Source organism: Ambystoma mexicanum, chromosome 12 (assembly GCF_040938575.1).
Source record: "Ambystoma mexicanum isolate Mex_15411 chromosome 12, UKY_AmexF1_1, whole genome shotgun sequence".
In the NCBI taxonomy this organism is placed as follows: Eukaryota; Metazoa; Chordata; class Amphibia; order Caudata; family Ambystomatidae; genus Ambystoma; species Ambystoma mexicanum.
Genome location: NC_090936.1, coordinates 1068318961 through 1068342716, shown reverse-complemented (window position 1 = coordinate 1068342716; position 23756 = coordinate 1068318961). Strand labels below are relative to the sequence as shown.

The following is a 23756-nucleotide window of genomic DNA, read 5'->3' as shown; positions in this document are numbered from 1 at the left end:
AAATTGCAAAGAGATTCCAGAGACATGTCCTAAACTGCTCCCTCCACAATGAATAATAATGGCTGAATGACACTGTGTCACCAAAGTAGCACAAAGAGGTACCAAATCTAGCCACTTCATTCCATGCACTCCATGCCCGTGCGCTTCCACATGAGGGAACCCAAGATGTGCAGCCACTCCACAGTGATCTGCATGCACCTCCAACCAATTTATCCACAAGTCTCCCAAAATCCAGACAATCTGCTTTCTGAATCACACAGCCATAGCTATCTCCTCTCCTCTCAGGAAAAAGACTTTCTGACACATTCTCTGCTCACACATCACATCCAGTAAATCCTATTGACCAATCCCTTGCTCTGCACAGTCTCATTTGCATGCCTCTCAGCCGAAAATTCCCCGTATGTAATATGCGCTGTCCGCGGACAACCGCGGTGTCCACGGACAAATCAAAAAATCTGAGCATTTAAATAGTGTGCCTCATTTCCCCTCCCTTTTGAGGTTGGCTCTGAAAAGAGCCTTTTTTTGGGGGGTTTAGCAGATGCTTCAGAAACACCTTTTTTTTGTATTTTATTTGGTTTATTTTTCCTTATTTTTCTCCAAAAATCTTCACATTAACTTCTCCAAAGCAACCCTTACGTTCCAAAACAACATGGCATTTCCCATAAAAGATAAAGACATGTCATCTTATTTAAAGTAATCAACATTACAAGAGTCAATGTTCTCATTGTTCCAAAAGAACATGCCAGCTCTAAACATAAAAACAAACATGCCTCGGTTGATTAAGCACCTACCAACATTTTGCTGAGGACAAAAAACAGAACTATTTTCCCATACTTCCCTAGGTACCAAAGCAGAAAAAATAACCTTTGCATTTGGAAGCACTTTCATGACTGCCTGAATCAAGTTTTGCAGATCTTGCAACAAAGTAGGGACACTGACATAGCCCAAATGCAAACCACCACAGTGCAGAACAGCCATATGTGGACTATAATACCTAGCCATATCCTGACAAACTTCTAGCATTGCCTGCAAATTAAAACCAGGCACACTGCACCACACCATTTCCACTCTTTTTGTGTCAAAATGCTTAGCCACATTCTTAAATTTAGCATACTGCTCCAAACCATTCACAAACATATCTCCAAGCACCACCACCCTGACTTTCTCCACCTCCGCCATCTTTACTACAGACAGCCTCTCTCAATACGAAGCAGAACCTCAACACCTGATTGGCTAATCCTCAAAATACACTCCCATTTCATGCTCGGAAGCCCTGGATGTGGCATGCCCTGTCTGCGAACAGCCATGTTGTCTGTGGAGCACTTAAGTAACACTAGGGCAGCCCTTCTACCCTTTCCACTTCACTCTCTGCACCATTCCCTCATCGGCTACTGTTAAGCAGTCACACAACCATCCACCAATCACATGCAAGACCTCTACAGCTAACTCGATCATCACAATTCAGCACTTTAGATGTACTGTTGATTACTCAGAGTACAATTGACCTGTGACTGCAAAGCACCTACAGCAACTACTAGTAAACTCTCCAACATTTCTACTTGCAGATTCATACATATCCACATGGATGAATACAAAGTACAGGTATGAATATGTTTTGCACAGTACATCATACATGCCAACATTCCGACCCACCTGGGAGGCACATTTCCTCAGAAAAATCTGGAGACATTTGTCTCATAATAATGCATTGGACAAAGATGTATTTTCAGCAGGAGAACGTGAAAAATAACATTATTGTTTAACAGAAAAATTGAGTCTTCTGACGGAATTGGGAGGATTGGCATGTACGGTACATGTACATCTCTTGTATAAATGCATTTAAACAGAGTAACTGCCACTTACCCTGTGTAACCTGTAAAACAAGCTTACAGTCATTTCTCCCATGTGCTGTCAATTGTCACTAGCAAAGTTGTCTGCTCTCCAAATTTTTATTTACCAATATTATTAACTGCAATGTGCAAACTGTTATTTTCTTCATTCTATCATTTCTGTAACCACTGCCACGTGTTTAACCACATTTCAACCATGCTAGCATTTACTGCATTATAGTGCATAAGATGTACGTACAATTTCCTTTCTATACGTTCTGCATTCTTCACAAACATTCTATAATTTTAACTGACTTTACAAATGACTATATTAGTAATCAGACACAACACACACAACTATCTAACAAAGTGCCATTTCATGTTAAAAGATGGGAGAACTAACAGTATAATTATGGAAAAAGTCTTTCTAGTGTGTTATAAAATTACACGCAGCCAGGATGAGTACATGCATCTTTATTTATGCACACAGATAGCCAATATCATTTGAAAGACTCCCAGCTAAAACACCACTGCCTCTACAACTGTTCTTCCAATCTACACAGCTCTCTCATTCCAGCTGGATGTCCATTCCATTCTAGATTTCACAACCACATCCAACTATGCACAGGTGCAGCAGTCATATCTATCACATCATCTACAACTATGTACAGTGTTGTAAAGCAAGACATACAACATCCCCCCCTTTCTCTTCAGTCTGCAAAACAAGCACCAGGTCCTTCCTTGCAACCCTTAGTTTATTTCAGACTCTCCCATCTCCAAGCACCACAGAATCAACCAGTATCACCCAGTGCTTTAGTAATCACCTACTGAATAAGCTGCTGACCCCATAAAATCCTTCTGATTTATTTCCCACACCTTCACAAATACATACATTGCATACTTTTCTATAAAGTTCCTGCCATTTACCCTGTAAAAATAGCAAACAAAGCATACCATTATTTCTTCTATCTCCTAACATTCAATAACACTGCCTTACGAAGCCAGGTGTGCTGTATGCACTTACAATTGTACTCATTTCTAAAGCACATTCCACTAACAGATTGTAAATTAAAATATACAGAATACACAGGCAAATAAATGTGCATGTCCATGCTATGCAGTGTTATCAGAAAGCACTACTACTGCAAAAACAAAGAAATCCATGTCTACATTAACAGCGACTGAAGTACGAACGAGAAAGTAAGTGCTTCCCCTCACCAATCAACACATCATCTCACTATACTATAAACACTGTTACACTACTACCAATCAGTACTCATATTTTTTAAAACATTTCCCCTAAGCAGCTAACGTACCATAATCAAAATGTTTGATAGCATTGTAGAGTTATGCTGCGGTGCTTCTGCCATGCACCCAAGACTTTAGGCCCTGGCCACAACCACTACAGCATAACACACCCATAGAAACAAACACCTACCAAATGACCACAACCCAAAAACATAATACATCCGCCTCAAAACTATGCACTTCAATTAACCACCTAAAAAATAATGACAACCAATGTACAAACTCTTCAATACATACCCGCTTCACCCAATGCTCTTCTAATGACCCAAAACCAACATCATACTAAACTAAAATGTTTGCCCAGTGTTTAGTATGTCTGCGAACAACTGCGGTGATCGCAGACACCGCGAGCACATCACAGCCTTCTCTCACCTAAACAAATACAGCCACCCTCTCCAAGCACTCATACACACCAACACACTCCCCAAAATTGGATTTATGCTCACTTCCAGTGCATGTCTGAGCATCCAATATGACGGGCGCATTGAAACAATTTGACGCATCTCACGCCACAGCCCAGCCAATCAGAGAGCACGGCGCATGTCTGCGGACATGACGTAAGCCGATTATCCAATCGGTGTCCTGTCCGCGGAGCGAAAAGGGAAGTGTGTCTGCTGAGCGGACATAGATATCACTAATTTTTTTCAACTACTGGACGGATTTACACCAAATTAACAAAATCACGCTTTCGGGACCAAGCGCCACTCCTGCCGCAAATTTGGTGAAAATCCATCCAGCTGTTTGGGCTGTAGGCGCGACAGACCTTTTTTCCTATCATGTCTATGGGAAAAAAAATAATTTTGGGACCCCCTATAACTTTGCCCCCCCCCCTTGACCAAACCTCACCAAACTTTTAAAACATGTTCAGACTGAGCCATATACTTTAGCAGAGTTTGGTGAGGATTCGTCCAGGGAGAGCAAAGTTATAAGCCACCCAAAAAGTGCTCTTCCTATGGGTTTAGCAACTTCACCATAATATACATGGCCACTACCGCAGGCCATGTAATGATATAGTGAGATGTGCATGCTACATTCTGATAGCTCATGTACACAACATTCTGAAATGCATACATGCTATGAGAAATTGCTTTATTGTATATGCCAAGACATGCCTGTTCTAATGCATCTTCAAATAATAAGACATGCTGTAAACGGAAACCTCTTGTACGCTGCATTTCAAATATGTATGCTAATCACTGAAACTTAAATATATTGAGCATCTTTATACACTGCATTGAGAAGCTTGCATATAGCATGGTGAAACTGATTACACATGTAGTCTTTTTCTTTTAAACACACTACTGAAAATAGTTTACAGTCCTGCTCACTGGAGGGGGTGGCTTGGTCTTCTCTTGCTAGTTTCACTTTCCACGCGTTGTTCAGGGGAGTAGCTGGGCCTTCAGAGACTTGAGACGAATTCTGACTTAGCCAGCTAGCCTGGGCTGCTTTGTGGCAAGGGCCTGTGTCTAATTTCTGTTTCTTTTGGGCCAGGAGAAATGGTTGCCAGCACAATAGGATGTTACTGTAAATAGTCAGCATGGGCACAGTTGAAGTCTGTTGCCCTGGGGTGCACAAAGAGCTTGTTTGTTTGTCATTCTTACTGTTGTTTCTCAGCAGGCAGTGGGCCTTATAGTGCACATATTTTTAATTTAATATAAATGTCCTCACTGATTTAAAGGAAAGGAGACAAGGCAGACATTTGCCATACATGATGTATTTTGGATACAAAGAGTTCCCTTTTTCGTACATGCATAACTTTATTCCCAAAGAAAGCTCATGTAACATTTTAAATACAAAATAAAATATTACCAAGTATGAATAATTCATATGCATTTATTACCAGAAGTAGCTGGGTGGATCCTGCAGGATTTAAATTCAGCGTATCCTACACTTATGTGGCATTTTGAAACCATAATCTTTCAAATCTTTAGTATATTAAAAAATGTTGCTATACTTTAGAGTATATATGTGAGTCATTTGTATAATAGTCTTCATATTTTTGTCTGAAAATCCCAGAAACACTCTGGATCATATTTATAAATCTGCAGACATGGTCCGAAAAAACTGACATTTTATACTTTTGTTGGAGAATATTGCACATAAATGAGTGACCATCACAAGGTTTAGCTATGCTCCCGAGAACCTGGGATTGGACTCCACCAATATTGATTCCATGAAGGCCTTGGTAGTTTGGAGCCAGGCTGTCCAGGGGTCCTGTCTTCTTGAAATTAACAGGCATGAAAGTGTCTTTTTCAGTGCTTGTGAAACAACCAGCTAAGAGTACAAATGAAACCCTTACTTTTCACAAGGAAATGAAGCTTACAGTAAAGCACAGTGGGTTTCTTTATCGGTTTTGACATCTGCATTCTATTTTCAGAGCCCCATTTAATTTAGTTCCGAAAGATTAAGTTCTCATTTATCTTTGACAGGATTTGAACAATGTTAGCTATCACATATGCATGCTTGTATTGATCAAACAAGAAGGTATTAGCGAGTGCTTTGATCATAAAGCTGGTATCTTAATTTATTGGAAAGGCTAAAGAAGTCTCCTTTTGGACCTTGAATCAGTGTGGCCTGACAATGCTTGCATTGGAAACAAAATCTTTGGTTTTCAATGCCTATTCAAGAAGAGAGACTGAGCTTCAGGCATATTGCATGGATGAACTACTGCTTTTTTTTTTGTTCAAGGAAGGTTCCTATTTTCACTTAAATCTGTATTTTTCTTTATTGGTTTTGACACTTGGATTTAGAAAAATGGGATGAGTGACTATAACTCCAATATAAACAACCTATGATATTGGCACTAATGGCGTGAGGAGTAGGTGGCTCAATCTGATTCAAGGATCACACTGTTAATCTTAATATTCCAAAGAGTCCCTAACTACTATTGAGCAGGCTTCTTAGCTTCAAGTCATCTCGAATATCTAGCACCCAGTTTCTGTCTTGATTTTATCTGCAGCACTTACTCCCTGCCCCCTGCTTTTGGGCATGTAACATGTTCAGGTATTACCCTCTTTTTCTAGTTTGCCATCCTGCATTGATGACTATATTGTTCACACGCAGACACCTATAAGGAAGTATTGCTTCCTCCTTGCTTGGGGTTTCTATCAGACTGCGCTATTGCGACTCAACAGTAGGGATGTAACGGTATTACGGTATACCGTTAAAGATACTGTGAACCCCTTAATTGAACAATAATAACCGTCACATTGTTTATACCGGTATACCGTTCATACCGTTAAGTGTGCTTTTCAATCTGATTTGGAAAGGCTGCAGTAAGCAAGTGCTGCACAGTCTTGGTCTTGCACTGTTGGATGTGCCGTCTGCCAAGTAGTTTCAGTTGGAGCAGTTTTTAATGCCATTCCATAAACCACACGTGCCTGACACAAAATCACTATGTTAGAAATAGGAAGAATAAATACAGTGCCAAGAAGGAAAAGGGTTTACTTTGGGTTGGCGGCTTTGGGGTTTATATATTTATAATGGATGTTTTCTAAACATATGACAATGGGGGATTTCCCTGGTTCTATCATTGAATTTACATATAATAAGTCACACTGCAAAATGTACTCATCTCTGTGGGTATTCCCTGCTGCCATACCAAAGGGTAACATGTCCGTGATTACTGAACACCTTTTGGCACGCAAGTAAACTAAAGGCTGTAACGTAAAGAGAGTGCGTGTGCGTGTGTGTATGCGCACAAGCGTATACTACCATCAGACTCCATTGATCTGTGGCATGCAGGTTATCAAGATGGCAACATGTTCATCTTCACCAGTGGCCAGTGGGGGAGCTAAAAGCCTAAATGACCACTTAAGAAAAACTATTCAGTTTGCTTTGCCAGTCGCAGCAGGGCACCCCCCGCCACCCCCTCCTCTTCTCCACACATGTTTGTGTTTGGTGGAAGCAAGGGGTGGCATTTCAGTGGAAAGTATGTTGAAAAGCCCAATTCTGGCCCTGGATGCCTGGTTTTGTTTGTGATGATAAATCTGACAATTTATGACTTTTTAGAAAATATTTGTTAAGATAAGTTAACTCCACCTGCTATACCGCGATAACCATGATATACCGTCATTTGGCAAGAAGGTTATTGTACCATCGTAAAACTAATACCGTGACACCCCTACTCAACAGCCAGTGTCATACATTTGGGTTCACCCCTACGAGCCATGCAGCGGGTGCACCCCAAGCTACTCAATAAGGCAGGGGCCACGCCACACTATGGACCAGCCTGGACCACCATGCCACCAAAGTACCTCAGAGTACAGTGCATATGCATACATACTTCAATATATCATATATGAATTTCAGTATGCAATATACAGCCCTCAGTATACAATGACTGTATCTGAGCATGCAGTGTATCTTTTTAAATATCTAATGAATATATCCCAATATACAGCATATTCCTCTCAGTATAACATGGTGTATATTTCAGTATCTCAATATAGGATATTTACATCTCCGTATATACAGTTCAGTATATACATTTATGAATCTTGACTGATGTCCCAATTGTACCCCAAAATGATGCTTACGTTTTACTTTGAACCCACATGCATCCTGAAATAAATACAAGCAGTTCTCAAAACAGTGTAAAACAAAACAATTAACTTCAATTACATTTCACATAAAATGATTCCCTGGCTGAATGAAATCTACAATGTTCGTCACTATCTATGGTAAACTATAATTCCTAGCTTGGACATAGGCACTTCTCGACAGTATTTACTTTGATGTTGGATTTTTGCAGACAATTGAAAATGCATGGGTTTCTCAGGATTTCTGTTGCTTTTGGACACTGGGACAGTGGGACCTAACTCACTATTTTCAGGGAATCTGGTTCACCCTCACACCACCAAAGTTCAATATGTTGATTAAGGAATAGATTTTAATTACTTTATTGACTGGCGGACACCAATTGCAGGACCTTTTTTTTATTACACATTCAATTTGAGATGTGTAAAGCTTTTAGACTTCCGAAATTTCAGAGCAAACCCCTAATACACTAATAGTTAGACAATAGTTTCTCTGGTTTGGGAAGGTATCTCGCACTCTTGACCCCCTCCCCCCAAGATTTATAAAGTCCACTGTTATCAAGATTGTATCACTGCATCAATGCAGATATTCTTAGTGATTTTATTCTTCATATTGTGATCAGCGACATGTGTTTCAACCCCTCTGGTCATTTTCAAGGCTCTCTAGTAACAGAAGGGTCCAATCCATTGGTTTTGCTGCCGTAATATCTTAAGGTCCAGTTTGACCATCAGAAACAATTGCTCTTGTAGCAGTAGTGAATAGCTCTTCTGAACTGTTCTCCAGTAATTCCGGTGTGATTTAAACAACTATTCTTTTTACTTGGAAGTTTTTTGGAGTCGGTGAGGTGCTTCCCCACACTTCCAGCTTCTCGCTTGATATTGGCGTTCGTCTGTTCATGTAGGGTCCAATCTCCTTACAGAATGTCCCTGGCTGATGCCCGCAGAAGTCCCTGGTGCCACGAGAAACCTTCTGACACTCATATATTTCCTAGGCTTGATTTTTGAATTTCATTTTGGAATTCTTATTACCTTTTAGAGTGGTAAATAGTGCACATTCATCAGATCGATCCCACACCTCTAATACTAATACACAAATACTATGCAGGTTTTAATTTTTATGATCAATTACAACGCACATCCACCTTGCACTGTATTTGACTTTTCAGCAATATAACTGTTAATCAGAGCTCCCAAAATATTTTTAAATGCTATCTGGGGTGTTATTAATCTTAGGAAATAATGTCTGAATAATCCTGGGACTTAGGTGCTCACTTTGTCACCTGGGATAAAGAAGATGGCTGCACACCAGATGTGTGCTATACGCCAAATCCTTATTACTAACAAAATGGTAGTGTAGGAAGGGTTTGACGGACAGGATTTTTATTTTTCCAGCTGTGGTTTAGAGGCTAGGAATAGACTGGGTAAGCTTTTGGAAAACTTTGTTTTTACTGAGAGTGCTGGGAAATGGTAACATTGTATCCCTGGCATGGGAATCCCTTGTCGGGGAGCAAAATCTATGAAACACTTCATCCAGTGCGGAAATTGTTAGCATACTGGAAGTCATGAACTGGCAATATTGTATATGCTAAACTGAGAAATTCACGGCTAGTTCTGCAAACTCTCTGAGAAGAGACCTCTACTGCACTTGGTAAAGATGCAACAGTGTCCAAACACTTGCTGCTGCTGTTCAGTGATAGTTCCCTTATACGAAACACTTTATTTGTCCATGTAGTAGTTTTGGGTCTGCTTGGAGTGAGCTTTAGGCTCTCTCAGTTGGTACGGAAGTGCACCCATATTATCTAGCAGAATCTCATAAGGGGTTTAGGCTGGGGCAAAGTTTTCAGCACTGACTGATCCTATTGGCTCAGGGGTGGTGAAATTGCTGAACCTCCCGTGGTGCAGTACTCTGATTCTCTTGCAATGCTATGGGGACCAAGGGGGGAGGGATGGGGTCCAAGGTGGGGTAACCAGAGGATCCTCACCATTACACACATGGGCCCTGTATCAACTGCCTTTGGGTGGTACCCAACCCCCTGAGACACCACCTTGTCAGTCCCACGCTGTGGGTAGGGAAACTCATCACAAAATCCATGAGGATGTTGGAGAATAGGGGGTGGTGGTGAAAGTGCATGAATAATACAAGTATGCTCTGTCTTTGTTACCCCCTCATCTAGCAGTAGGGCCTACTATTGTGCAGCAGACCCAGAAATTGGTAAATCTCGATATGTCTGCGGAAAGTGTACCGGCATTGCAGTGTGGCAGGAAGATTCCTTCACATTCCTAGGGCATGGGGAAATCGCTGGGCAACAGCATGACATTTCTCCCCTATGCTCATGGCTGCTACAGAGAAGGTTCTTCCCTGGTACTGGCTAATGGGCAGTGGCAGTGCCTTTGCTGAAGATTCCATCATGCTGTATTTCCCAAGTCACTCATTCGTATTCTCTTTTTGCATCTCAGGCTTCTAACCAGATTGAGAAGATTACAGGTTTGGAAGGATTGCAGTCCCTCCGTATACTGGACCTGTCAAGTAACAACATCAGTAGCTTTGAAGGTTTGGAGGAGCGCGACTTTCTGGAGACTATCAAGTTTGAGAATAATAAGGTAATTGTTGATGCATAATTATCCTGCTTAATTACTGCCCTTGGGTGAAGATTTATATCTGTTTTCAGATTTCGTTATTGCAATCAACTGATTTTATTTTTCTTTCAAATCCATCAATCTGGTTTAGGTATCTCCTCTTACAGATGCATTTTTGTTATTGTGTTTGGGTGCAAAGGCATCTTGCAGTAAGACGCAGACAACAGATTCTGAATTAACAATAAAAACTTCATTAACTCAAAAGTCAAGATGGAAAAATGGAAAAATGCCTATCTTGCACAATACTATGGTGGGATTTCACTTCCAAACCAAAATAAAGGAAAGTCAAAGTCCAAAAGGTCAAATATGGAATCTGTGTGTGCCCAAAACCTATACTTGCACTCACAACTAATCTTATACAATGTGTAAGGATGTCAGCAGCCAACAAAACAGTGTTCAACACAAAGTTGAGCTCTGTCCAGCTGGCAGCTTTCTTTCAGCTCCAATCCCCAAGTATAAAGCAGTTCCAAAAAAAGTCTCAGGATTGCCTTATATTTAAAATGATATAGAATTAACCAATACTCAGGATTCCCTTCCCCAAATTTCAAAACATAGATCCAAACATAAAATATTGTGAGACTCTGTCCTAAAGTCAATAAGTGGGTAAAACCTCAGGGTTCCCTTCCCCAAGATTCACTTTCAATGTATAAGCATAATTTTCCGCTTTTATAAAGGTCTGCACCACACTTGTGCCCTCTAGATCTGTTTTGGTCTTTGTACAAGAATGTTTTGATTGAAAGTTGCAGTTTATTCTCTTGTTAAAGTTCACCTCCAAAGTTCTCTTCACTCTGGAGTCCAATGTATATTTGACTCACTTGGATGGCTGCCATTCTGTTCACTTTAAGGTTCAATAAAGATTGATTTCTTGGGTTCAAAGCTTTGATTGCAAATTCAACATATATAAGTTTGACTTGCATTTAAAGTTGTATTCACTTTTGAGCTTGGTACATGATGAATTTAAAGGTGTCTTTAATTTTCGATGTTCATGGATAACAGTTGAAGAAATGTTTGATATGCTTTTCACTTGGTTTCAAATTTAAATAATGTTAAAGCTCCTCACTCGATTCACTTCGTTGTTATATAGCATTGTAGATTGCCTATAATAACATTCCGAGCACTCCAAGACTTTCGTAACAATTGAAAAAGCTTTCATTCATTTCATTCCCTTGTCATACGTCTTTGTAAATTGCCTTTGTAACGTGCCCAGCACTCTGAGACTTTCAAAAACATGTCTTTATGTAGAACATGTCTTTATGTAGAAGCCACCACTCTGCTACAAACTTATTCAGAAGTTAATGAGGATTCCCATCGGAGGCCCTCGAAAATGTGGGTCATCATGCACGCGACCACTCCGATACAAAGCAATCCTCTGCGTAACTTCAAACATTTGCATACTGGGTTTCCTTTCTCATGGAAACTCACTGGTTGTGTCTTTTGACGTTCCTGCAGTGCAGATCTCTTAGCCTTTGATTCTCCACCTCTGGGCTCCACTTTAAGCCCCTCAGGCATGCCTGAGTCAGCTTCTGACCCCAGGTGAATGAGCACTGCAAACTCTATGAAAGGGGCAGGCTCCGGGCACGGTTCACCTTACAGTGTTCGCTTGGTTCTATGGAGCCCCGGCTCTTAGGCTACACTCCTTTGAACCACGGGCCTGCCATGCACCTACATTTCCTTGCTGCTTCTCTTGGCCTCTCTGCTGCTGCTCCTCCATCAACGCCATGGCTCCTTTCTCTCTGCTTCCCCTTTTGACCTCATTGGATTGGGCCTTTTATACATCTGCAGCCCATTAACAAGCTGCAGATATGAATGTATAATTCGCCCCGCCTGACCATCATTTGGAGACATGCTTGACCTCTTCTACTCTCAGCAGGCCTCAGGGTCGGGATCCTAAAGCGATAGCCTTTCCCTGACCACCTGCGCAGAGGACCCCTGGAGAAAAGAAGCAAGTATACCCTTAGGTTTCTCACAATGGGTCCAAACGCAAAGCAACATAGCACCTTCAGGGTGGAAATGCATGGCATGAGCCCAAAGCATTCTCATTGATACTTGCCTGAAGCTACACCCCCACTAAATCGTGCTCTTTCGCATTCTCCCCATCTGAATGATGCTGTCTGCTGTTGCAGGCTCTTCCCCTTTTAATGATGCCCTGCCCACTACCCCAGCTTTTGCTCTCTAAATTATTTCCTAACCACTTCTACCTCTGCCCCCCCCCCTCTGAATGATGCCCTTTCTGCTCCTCCCCAATATGTGATCCCCTATTTGCTGTCTGCTGATGCTCCTTCATCTGTCTTTGAATTGAATGCATGTCTTCTGCAGCAGGACACCTTCTCAATGCTCCTCCAACTGTAAATGATGGCCTGTCTTCTGCGGTAGAATTCTGCCCCTTTTGATAATTTGCCAGTTTCCTCATAGAGCTCAGCTGCCCTAGCCAGCAGTCGGTGGCAATGGACCCCTGCTTTGAAAGATGGCCTGCTCGATACTGCAGAACCTTATGCACATATTACCCAGCAAGATCCTCTGCCGCCACCGATATGGTTATAGAAGCAGCGAATCCACAATCCAAGGGCAATGAATTCACATTTCTCGGAGGGTTCTCAATAAGAATGTTTGCGTTTTCTGCTGCTATGGCTCCGCCACCCATGATGCCCTTTGTGTTGCTCTCCCCAAAATGATTCCATTTCTGGTGCTGCAAATAACCCAAAGTGATACCCCTTCTGTTCTTTCTCCCTAAATGATGCCCTGTGTACTGATCTAGGTCCCGTCCCCATCTGAACAATACTGTGCCTATTGCTCTACCTTTTAACTCTGAATGGTGCTTCACCAGCACTACTGCAGTGTATCTCCCTCTCAAAAAGCTACTGCAGTTACTTCTCTAAATGATTATCTATCTGCTATAGCAACGTCCGACCCCTTTGAATGATGCAAGTCTCCGGTACAGCTTCTCTTGCCCTGAGGATTCCATATGTTTGTGCAGTTCCTCCCCGCTCCTTGAATGATGCTCACTCAGGTGTTATGTGCCTCTGTTGGTGCAGCTTCCCCCTCTCTGCAAGAAGCCCTGTCTGCTGCAGCACGCCTTCTTAATGAATTAAGCATTGTTTGATGCTGCAGTACAGCACCTGCAGAACTATTTGCCTGTTGCAGCTTCTCTTCTGAAGGTTTCCTGTCTGCTGCTGTTGCCGCTTCTCTCCCATCTCGGAATAATTTGCCTGCTGCTGTAGGTTTCTCTTTTCCCCGAATGAATCCATGCCTGCTACATCCTCTTGGGCATTCCCTTGTATGCTGTTGCAGCAGTTTGGCTCTTTAATAACTTATGCATGCTGCAACCTTTCTTCTGAAGGGTGTACTATCTGCTGCAGTTTCTCCCTCTCTGATGGAAGTCGTTTGCTGCTGCAGTTTCTTGTCTCTGAATAGCGGCACTCCCTGCTATTGCAGCCCCCTCATGAACCTCCCAGTCTGCTGCTCTTTCATCTGTCATTGAATTGAATCGCTTTCTTCTGCAGGAGTACACCTTCTGAATTCTTCACCCACTCCAAATGATAACTTTGTCTTATCCCTCATGCCTGATCATTTGCCTGTGTCCCCATTGAATCTACACATATTGGCTCTCGAGATGTTTTTGACTACAACTCTCACAATAGTCAATGGTGCAGCCCAAGATCATGTGAGCTGTAGTCTAAAAAGCCTGGAGGTCCTGAGTTTGTAGACTGAGCTTTGAGGATGCCCTGCTTGATCCTGCAGCACCCTGCAAATATATTAACCAGTGATATTCTCGGCCACCAGAGAATTAAGGAGACTCTCAAAGATGGAGAGCTTCCAAAATCCGTGGGCAGGAAATCTACCTGTCTCAGAGGGTACCCAGTAAGGATCTCCCTCAGTTCCCACCTTTCTCTACTGATGCCGAGCATCATGAGATTGCCTAGTTCTGCTTTCAGCGTGTCAAATCCACAGTAAATTCTGCTCAGAGGAACACCAACTGAAACTGAATTAAATCTATGTTCACTTAATTTAAGAGCTGCCAGATTCAAAACATGTTTGCTGTGCACACAATTGTTGTGCTAAACCAAATGGACTGGTTGTGCATAACTTCAGATTGGTCAGTCCTATTTGGCAAGCAGGGGTAATCGTTACATGTTGAGGCACATAACCGTATGGCCAGCATCCCATGGAAATGATAATGCAAAAGTAACATATTTATTATCGATGTCTTCATTGGAAAGAGAAAAAAAGTAGCGAAGCAAATAGTTGAGGCTTTTGTAGAGTGAATTGTTTTTCTGTGTTGAATCCTGGGAGTCCCCACAGAATCCCTGCCTGAAGTCTGCTCCCAGGTGGCCAGGGGAAAGCAGCTAATACCTAATCCTACGCCGGTGGGTAGTATTAGCTGGGTGAATCACCTGGGAGGGGAAGGCAACCAAGCGAATAGGATGACTCAGTAGAGACGTAGTATTCATCTACTTTCGAAAAGGTAAGATTTACCATAATGCCGGAATATCTAATTGCTTTTTGTCAGAGTAAGGCTCTCCTTTCCAAAACGCCCAAAGTATTAGTAATAAAAACCCTTATGGTTAACAGGAGAACTGAACATATAAGGATCAGAATATCAATACCATAAGTGTGAATCCCCCTTGGGTTTGTGTTACAAAATCAAGGAGCAACACTTAATTCCTCAGAGACCCTTAGGACGTTAGGGACTTCAAGTCCCAGAATGTCATAGGTACTGGGACGATGAGGAGGTTCTCAGAGGCAAAGAACTGCAGTATGCAGTCTAGTTTTTCTGGCGATCCACACCTGAGCAGGAATTTTGATTATTTAAATCCCCTTCAGATGTGAACCGAGAGAAGCAGTAGGAGAAGTTGTCGGAGACCTTGTATGCAGCTGAGTCAGAGAAAGGAAGACTCTGGGACCACTGCTGTGTGTTTAGCGGATAATGGTGCAGAGGGTGTTGTAGGAGTGAGGAGCCTGAACAGCAGAGGTCGTGCAGCGGGAAGCGGTTCTGTGACAGGCTGCCCCGTGGGAGGGAGAAGCTCTCCACATCCTATGTCCCGCTCCGACGGTTGGTGAGCAGCATTAAACACAAGGAGCAATGCAGGCTCCTGTTGTGAAAGGTGCGGATCACATCAATCCAACTGGAGCTGTCAGACGCTCCGAACACGACGATTGAAGAAGACATTGCAGAAGCAGCGGGTTAAACTGACGCGCAAGGGAGTAACCGGTGAGTTGGTCTATGATGGGTGGCCACACAGCACTCTGTAGAAAACCTCTTGCTGTTTATAATCATTTTGAATATCTAACTAAAGAGAGAAATACTTTTTGGCACAATCCTTATAATGAAAGGAAGCGAGAGAAGAGTTTGTAACTATTACTGTCCAAATATAGAAGGGGCAGTATTTAAGAAGGACTGTAACCAGCATTACCCTAGTGAAGAGGGGGTAATAGTGAGCTGCAACTGTAACCACCTGGGCCAAGAGAATGCAATATATAAAACAGATCACAACTAGTATTGCCTAAGCCAAAGAAAGCCCATTGTGAATGACATGAGAAACTTTCTTAAAGAGAGACATTTGAACAACAAACATTACCAGCAATTATCTGGTGTAATGGTTGAAACTCAAAAGTCGCAGGAGAGAAACCCTCTTTGGTGAAAGTGTCAAGGGGGAGAGGGACATAGCCTGCATTGTCTGTGGTAAACCAATCAGTAGAAACAAACAACGTCAATGGGTATTGTATCCCTATGAAAGAAGCTGTGAATCAATATAGTTGAAACTCAGACTTTGCTGATGTTTAAAGTATGCCTCACCGCATAGTATTGATAGTAGAGTTAGGAGGTTTATCCTGGCAGGCGAGTACACCAGGAAATTATTTGTTAGTGGTAGTCCTGGCAGGTTAGTGGACGAGGTAGAATATATTGGAGGACTACTTTGTGGTGGAAAGAATGTGGCAAGCCTACTCAAATGTTTAATGAACTGTGAAAGAACCATTCTGACAAAACCCTTGTTTGTAAACAAGAAATGTGAAGTAGTTGTCTCTTGAAGAGGAGAAGATATATTGAAATACTCACTGGAAACGTGAAGACAAAGACTTTTCTGGTTTGACAAATAAGGGCTTGTGGCTTGTAGAACACTTTATTCTGATGAGTGATGAACCTTGTTTAATTATAGGACATTCAAATTGTCAAGTCAAAACCTCAAAGAGGATAAGAACTTTTGTGCTTCAAACAAAATGTGGCTATTGAAAGGAACTTTGCGTTGCCCTTAAAGCAGAACTGGCATATTGAAAGTAACTTTACTAATTGGCCCTATTGCTTGGAGAAATCCTGCTTTATATCTGGGGAAGAGGATCCTACCTTGGTTACTTGGTTATAAAAGTTGTTTGAATATAATTGTTCTTTTGTTGAATTTCAATAGCCATGTGAATACCTATATGATTTTATTGGATGTATAAGTGTGAGGGACGAGATATATTTTGATTTACAGAGTGTTTTCCTTTAGTCTTCATTTCATAGGCAGGGTAACCTTAGATTAGGGAAAGTGCTAGTTCTTTCTCATTTACTTGAACTATGTTGGTTGTACTTTGACATGCTTTCTGACACACCCCGTGTTCCCTGTGTACCTAGGGTGGACTCACCGGGTTTTCCTGGCATATGTCAGTTCTTCCTCTGCATGCCTGTGATGGTTAGGAAGTGTTCTGCGTTCTCTTGCGGGCTTCACACTGTTTGACGGCTTCTCGCGCCTGTCTTTTTGGTTTCACGTTTCCGGTGGAGGCTACCATATAGTACAGACGTACGCCCAGAAGTTCCCTTTCTGCTTCTTGCATCTGTGCCACATACGTTCGCCTGCAGTTTGCCTTGCTGCCTGTTTTTGGAAAGCCGCTTTGCTCCACAGACACTGCTTCAGCCCTCCGGTCTCCTGATCCTCATTGAGAGAGGTCACGTTCTCCAGCCAGTGAGATTGACCCCTTCTCAGCTGTTTTGCCGGTTTAAATCTCCCAGCTTCAGGTTGGCTTTCCCAAACACTAGAGCACAGCATGTGCTTTGGACTTTCAGTAATCCTCATTACTCTGTGCATCTTTCTTGTCCCAGTATTTTTGGGTTTATGGTACTGGTAGTTTGGTTTTGACAATTTCGTTTTAAAGTCTAGAAGAGTGTTTTGAATGGTGTTAAAAGGCCCATCCACATTTAATGAGTGTACAGAGTCAAAGATAATGTCCTTGGTGTCTTTCCTAGGTGGGTTAAGGGAGAAATGACACGTCATTAATGCATGGGGAATGGCTGGGCTATTGTGATGATTCAGAGATGATTGCCCACCCCCCCCCCTAGAAAACAAGGCCTGGGACCTTTCTCATGTGGCCAGGGAAAGGCAGACGCTTTTTGATCCAGACCATGGGGTGGTGCTCTGTGCGAGGACCACATGAGGAGGGAAGCAGGTCAGGAGGTATGGGAAATCCCATGTTTCAACTATCTCCAATAGCTCACCCTTCTAATGGCTTATTGTAAAATAAAAGCAGTTAGAAAAACTGATGTTTACATTATGATCTCCAAGTCTGAATCTCCAAAGTACTGGGATGAAGAAGATGTTTGAAGAGAAACAAAACTGCAAAGTGCAGCTTGTTAATGGAAATGATCCACACCTGAGGGAGACTGCAAGGCTTAAAACGGCCCCTCTGGTGCAGGCCATGAGAAAGCAGAAGGAGCAGAGCAGTAGTCGTAGGTGGAAGAGTTCTGAACTCTCCACGCCGCAGCTGGAGCCGAATCTGGAGGAGCGAGAAGACGCAGAGACCACTGTCGAGTGGAATGCATTTGCCAGTCCAGAGAGAGTTTATGCCTTACAGAGGTTGCACAGTGGTAAGCATCGAAGACTGAAGCTTACCCCCTGGCGGCTTGGTTTGACGAGACTGCGGAGTGGAAAGGCCAGGTTTGACACACTTTCCCCAAATTAAGGCTGTCTCCGGTGGCAGGCGAGTCACCGGAGAGCCTTTGGAGCTGAGAAAGGTCTATGTGCGAGTGGCGCAGGCATCAGAAGACTGGGAGCGGCTGGTGGTTGGACTACAGAAAGCAGGTAAGACAAAAGTTCACAAAGATATTGTGACACCGTAGCGCTCCATAACCACCTGCTTTCTCAGACCAGGTACTTTAAAGCAGGGAACAATACATGTAGAAGAAAATGCAAGAAAAGAAGTAATTTTCGATACTGAACTGGCAGAAAGCAGATCAATCCATATTTTGTAAACCAAACTGACTTTGAAATGAGAAAGTGGAATAATAAGAGCTTGATTATCAGACCAAAGAGGTGTGATTACATGTATGTGGGTACATTTGAAAGCCTGTAACGTTTGATTGAGAAGCCACCCGCAACATGCAGTGTTCCTTCCCTCCCCAATCAAGTGGTTATGTAACAAACTGTTTAACAGATTCTTTTCTTTAGCCCCATCTCAGACGCATATCATGCCCCTTGGATCCCTCTCCCCTGAGCTAACAATGAGCCAAGAACCAGGCCGCTGTACGGGAAATATATTGGTATTTATTTAAATTAAAACTAATAGAAATTAGCACAAAATTGTTAAACACCAATTTATCCGTGGCACAACACAATGACTTCTAGCAGCATAAATACATCACAAAAGTACACAATCACATTTCTTCACTTTCTGCAAATTTCACTTCACAAAATAATTACACTGATCAGTAAAGAAGGTACTTATCATGTAATGTTGTGTGATTTTTATTTTCCTGAAGGCTTAAAAGGCTAGCAGTACGATTTCAAGATTGGTAATTATGATTTTGCCCACACTTTTGGTTTAAAATAAACACAGGGTGATTTTAATTGGTTTGTTTTTCAGACCCCCCACCCCTTTTCTTTGGTCTATGTCGGGAAGTCAGACAGAAGAATTTGAATGCTTTGGGAAGTTGTGGATTTCAGTGTCCCAAAAAAGACCACAGTAAGTCCTGGGTTGTGTAAGCTAGATAAAAAAATTGGACTGATTTAAGAACAAAGACACTCCTCTTCCTTAAAGCGGTTAGGGTCAGGGTCAGCTAGACAACAAGGATTACCCAATTAAATTATAGACTATTGTTTCCAGCGCACACTGGGAACTGAGCTTTGTTAATTTTTAATTTTCACAAAATTCACCCTGTAGTGTTCTGCCATATGGGGAATGAATTAAATTCATATTTTTGGTTAAATAGGCTAAGTATAGACACAGTCCCCCTACCCCCACTATAAAGGGAAAGGATTCAATGCGCGCAGACTCTCCCACCTTTTGGTTTCCCAGGGCTCAGTTCTACTTGCATAGCAATCCTCTGTTTAAGGTTCAGGAAAGCCAGCTGCCAATCGGGGCACTCTGGAAAGATAGGGCAGGGGTCTGGTCACTCCACTTTCAAAGATGACCTCCCGCTCTCCACCATAGGACCCAGTCAGCTTTGAGGCCTTCCTAAAGATAGATAGCTCTACCCAGATGCACTCTCAGCAATCTCCTCTGGTGTCTCCTTAAAGCTGTCAGATGGTAAGTTTCAGCATCTTTCCTGATGGTCTGTCTCTTCTCTCTGTCCTGTCTTTGTGTTTCTTTTTTCTGTGTCCTGTCCTAGTGCAGGCCCCCTTATATAACAGTGATGATACCACCAGTTTTCCAATCTTGGGGAAGTATCCTGCAATAACTCCTGCCACTGGGATTAAACAGACAGGATTGGTTTAGGGGTCTGGAGCAGCATATGGCAATTCCCATTTGTAATCGCCCTTTGTTCTCCTTTCAACTTTTTTGGCAAAACCTAGTTATGTATCACAGCTTCATAATTTCACTAGCAACTGCCATACTAAAAATACTTTCTGATTCAGCTAATCATAGAGAATTAGAAACGCCAATCACCAAATTCGTACCATATAGCACATCCAGGTGGCAACTTTCTGCCATTCTCATAAACGGCACAACAATTATGTATAAGTAAGTTATTAAGCATGGCCCTAATTTAATTTTCAACCTGCTCACCAACTCATATTTGGAGCATGCTCAGATCAGCCAGAAACCTGGTTTAACTGGCCATTACAGTGCCCAGATTCACAGGTAGATACATTTTATATCCCCAAAATCGCCCAGAAATTACTTAACAAATGTTTCATAGATGACTGAGAAAAAGGCCTAAAGGATAATAGTCCTTTTAAATTAATTGTGAATCTTCATGTGGGACAAATGGCCCTGACTGCTGCCTTCTGGCCATTTGGTTTTACTGGGTCAGCCTGTGCCCAGAGTTTGTTTTTTATCAGTATCCTTTGTGCTGGAAGCTTGTTCTTTGAAGTAGGTGCCCCTGTTTTCACACATATTAGTCATGCTCCATTTAAAGGTTACTTTTCTTGAAGTCGATGCTTTCAGAGCAAGCAGGTCAGGAGAACACTGAATTTTGATACCTTTAGCAGGACATTTTGTTGCGGTTGGTCATTAGATGGGAAATGTGACACTGTGTTGAAACTTTGTAACAAGACAGGATTTCCTTTAATCTTTTGAAACTGTTGAACAAAATACTGCTTGAATCTGGCGAAGAGTAATTCACCCAGATTATAAGGAGAGACATTTATCATACTGTGCATTCAATTGTTATATTTGTTACTTTTGAAATTGCCATATATTACCTTGCAGAGTTATTGTATGCATAAGTGTGAGGGACAGATATATTTTGTTAAAGTGATTCATCACAAGACTGACATGCTTCTTTCTCTAGAATGACCATCTGACCACATGGGTCACAGTTCTTTTGCCTACCTGCTGCAGATATTGGGTAACTTCAGCACTCCTCAAACTCTGTGAATATCTTGGTGGTAATGGTGTGTTCTGTGGTGACAAAGCATGCTTTGATAAGTCATGAGCTTTTAGCTGTGAACTTGTAGAACTTGTATTCAAAGAAAAGATAAACCTATTTGTCCTTAACTCTAATGGGGTTTCCCAACCTAAACTAAAGAAACTCAGGTGCTCGTCAGGAAGCCAGTGGAATTTGAAATCAAAAGTCACCGTCCCAGTCAAAAAGCTCCTATGCTATCCCTGTCACTAAAATAGAAAATACTAAAGTTCTGGTTCTGATCGTGACCCAAGAGAATGACTCCCTTCTCCTGGATGCCAACAATGCACGGGTCTTCTAAAAAGTAAACGTTCCAAGCTTTTCATAACAAGCAGTTCTACAGGCTCCTCGTGGGGCTAGAAGAATAACATCCTTCTCCTAGCTAGTTCCCCAACGTTCCTTGTAGTTTCCAACAAAACATATAGATTGTTCCCCTCTTTTGTTTAGAAAGAAATCCCTTTTCTTCATGAGGGAAAACCAGGGGGATTAGAAAGACTCCCCCACTTTGTATCGGGAGCTTCCAAAGAACAGTGGTCTCTGCTTAAGCAGGGTCCTTTGCCAACTTCGTCAGGATTATTTGTCGTCAGGTTATCCCGCATATTGGTGTGAGCTGAAGTGTCCTTTGAGGAAGAACTTGCCTGCACCACCAAGATTCTGGACTCTTTGAGTTAAGTGCTCCTGCAAGGGAGAATTTTCCCTGTAAGTCTCTTACTTTTATAAATGTCTTTTGTAGCTTTCCAGCTTCTCTCAGGTTTGACACAAAGTGGATACCTGGGTTCTGGGATTGAATCTTAAGTTCATGTCGGGGCCTCAGGTGCTCTTTCTTATCGACTCCAATGCCGTTCTTGAGTTGGGGCCTGCTTATTCTCATGGCCATTTGTTGCTGGTGATTCGGGTGCAGGTTTCGGAACACCTTATCTACCCATCACAGGTCATGCCACCGCCACTGTCTTACCCACCTTCTGCCTACACGGCTCCACAGCAAGCTTTGTTTGGCGGTCACTGCTTAGTTGTAAAACTGTACAGTCCACCCATTACAGGTCACACAACCACCACACAGTTGCACTCATTCTCTGCGTTGGCCTACGGCCGGTATGTGAGAAGCGTGCTTCTCGGTTTCTCTTTCTCTTTTTCTCAAACAGCCTAAATGTGGCCTCACACTGCTCAGCTTGGAATTCCCGGAATGGTCTGTTCCGACTGTTTCTTCTCTCATTCGGTCCACTGACCTCCGGTTTACTCTTTAGTCTTCTGGAACCTGTTCGGTTCTCTTCTCCAGTTTTCTTTTGGCCACTTCTCCAACTCTCAGAGCAGATGCCCTGTCGGCTGACAAGACTTTCTGCTATGTTTGTCTTTGCCACACCTTCCTGTGTGTACGTATGAGATCGAGATCTTTCTCCCTTCTCTGGATATCGAGCTCCCTGTCCTTCCTTGCTGTTCATTTTAAATAGCAGTGATGGCCCCATCGTAATGTCAGTCCAATTTACAGCAGCTGATCGAGCCTTCATCCCGCTCGATTGAAGCGTTCTCAAGCTCTTCTTCGTCCCAGTACCTGTGACATCAGGGTTGTTTAATATTTTACAATAACACATGGTTTTGGACGTGAGCTTATGTGTAGAAGGTTCAGGCATTAACATTACACTGCAGGCTTGGGGTTTAAAGGAGCAGTCTCCCAATCGCGTCCTTATCCGCAGGAGTCCATCTATGAGACCCTCCCACATGTTACCACCCCTAGAGGGACTATTGGGTATACGCCTCAACTCCCTACCCTCATGGAAAGGGGATCTCCCCTACGGAGAAGTGACGCTATTTGAAGAATAGTCACAGTTCCCAATCAGTTACTATTTGCTCAGAGCATGGCAGGGTCTTGACTTGATACTCGTGTTTGAGAGCTGCAGCTTTGAACAACCCCATTAATAGGTTTTTCGGATTCCTTAGGTAGTGGGGTTTTAACCAGCCTTAATGGTGTAATACCTTGCATTGGTGTGGGGATGAGACTGCAGGGTCACACTTCATCCACCCACTATACCTTCTGATTCACCTTGCAGTCTTCGCCTGTTACCAGAGACAACCACGTCAAAAGGGGGATGCCAACGCCTGTTGAGTTGTGAATATTGCTAAACAACCCTTGCAAGAGGAGAGATGTAGTTTGAATAGATCCTGCAAATGAAAGTAGGGGGTTGGTAGGCCCTGCAGTTACTAGAGTAGTATGTGTTCCCAGTACTCTGCCGCTTGTGAGGTTGGCATCATGGAACGAGACGCAGACAACAGATTCAATGTTAACAATAATGTTTTAATAAGAAAAATGTCAGGATGGACTAAGGCCTAACTTGTCCTATACTAAGGTGGGATTTCCCTACGAAAAGAAACTAAGAAAACTCTGTGTCAGAATGTTCAACTGAAATATCTGTTTGTGTCCAAAACCTATGCTTTCCCTCACAAAGAATACAAAACAATGTGTAGGGATGTCAACCATAAACTAAGCAGTGATTCATATATACAATTCTGAGCTATTTTCCAGCTCTGGCTTACTCTTCAGCTCCTTTTCCCCCAATGTAAAAAAGTTCACCACAATGTTCATTTTACATTAGTTTGAACTTGAAGAAAATACAGTTCCATACTTTTGCAAGA

The 23756-nt window shown here is 42.4% G+C and overlaps 1 protein-coding gene across 1 annotated transcript in view; it reads left to right on the top strand.

Moving 5' to 3' along the window:
* LRGUK (leucine rich repeats and guanylate kinase domain containing) overlaps positions 1 to 23756 on the top strand; it is a 477106-nt gene that overhangs the window by 168949 nt on the left and 284401 nt on the right. The window contains exon 7 of the mRNA XM_069629624.1: positions 10133 to 10276. Within this exon, the coding sequence (XP_069485725.1) occupies positions 10133 to 10276 (144 nt within the window). The remainder of the gene's footprint in view (positions 1 to 10132; positions 10277 to 23756) is intronic.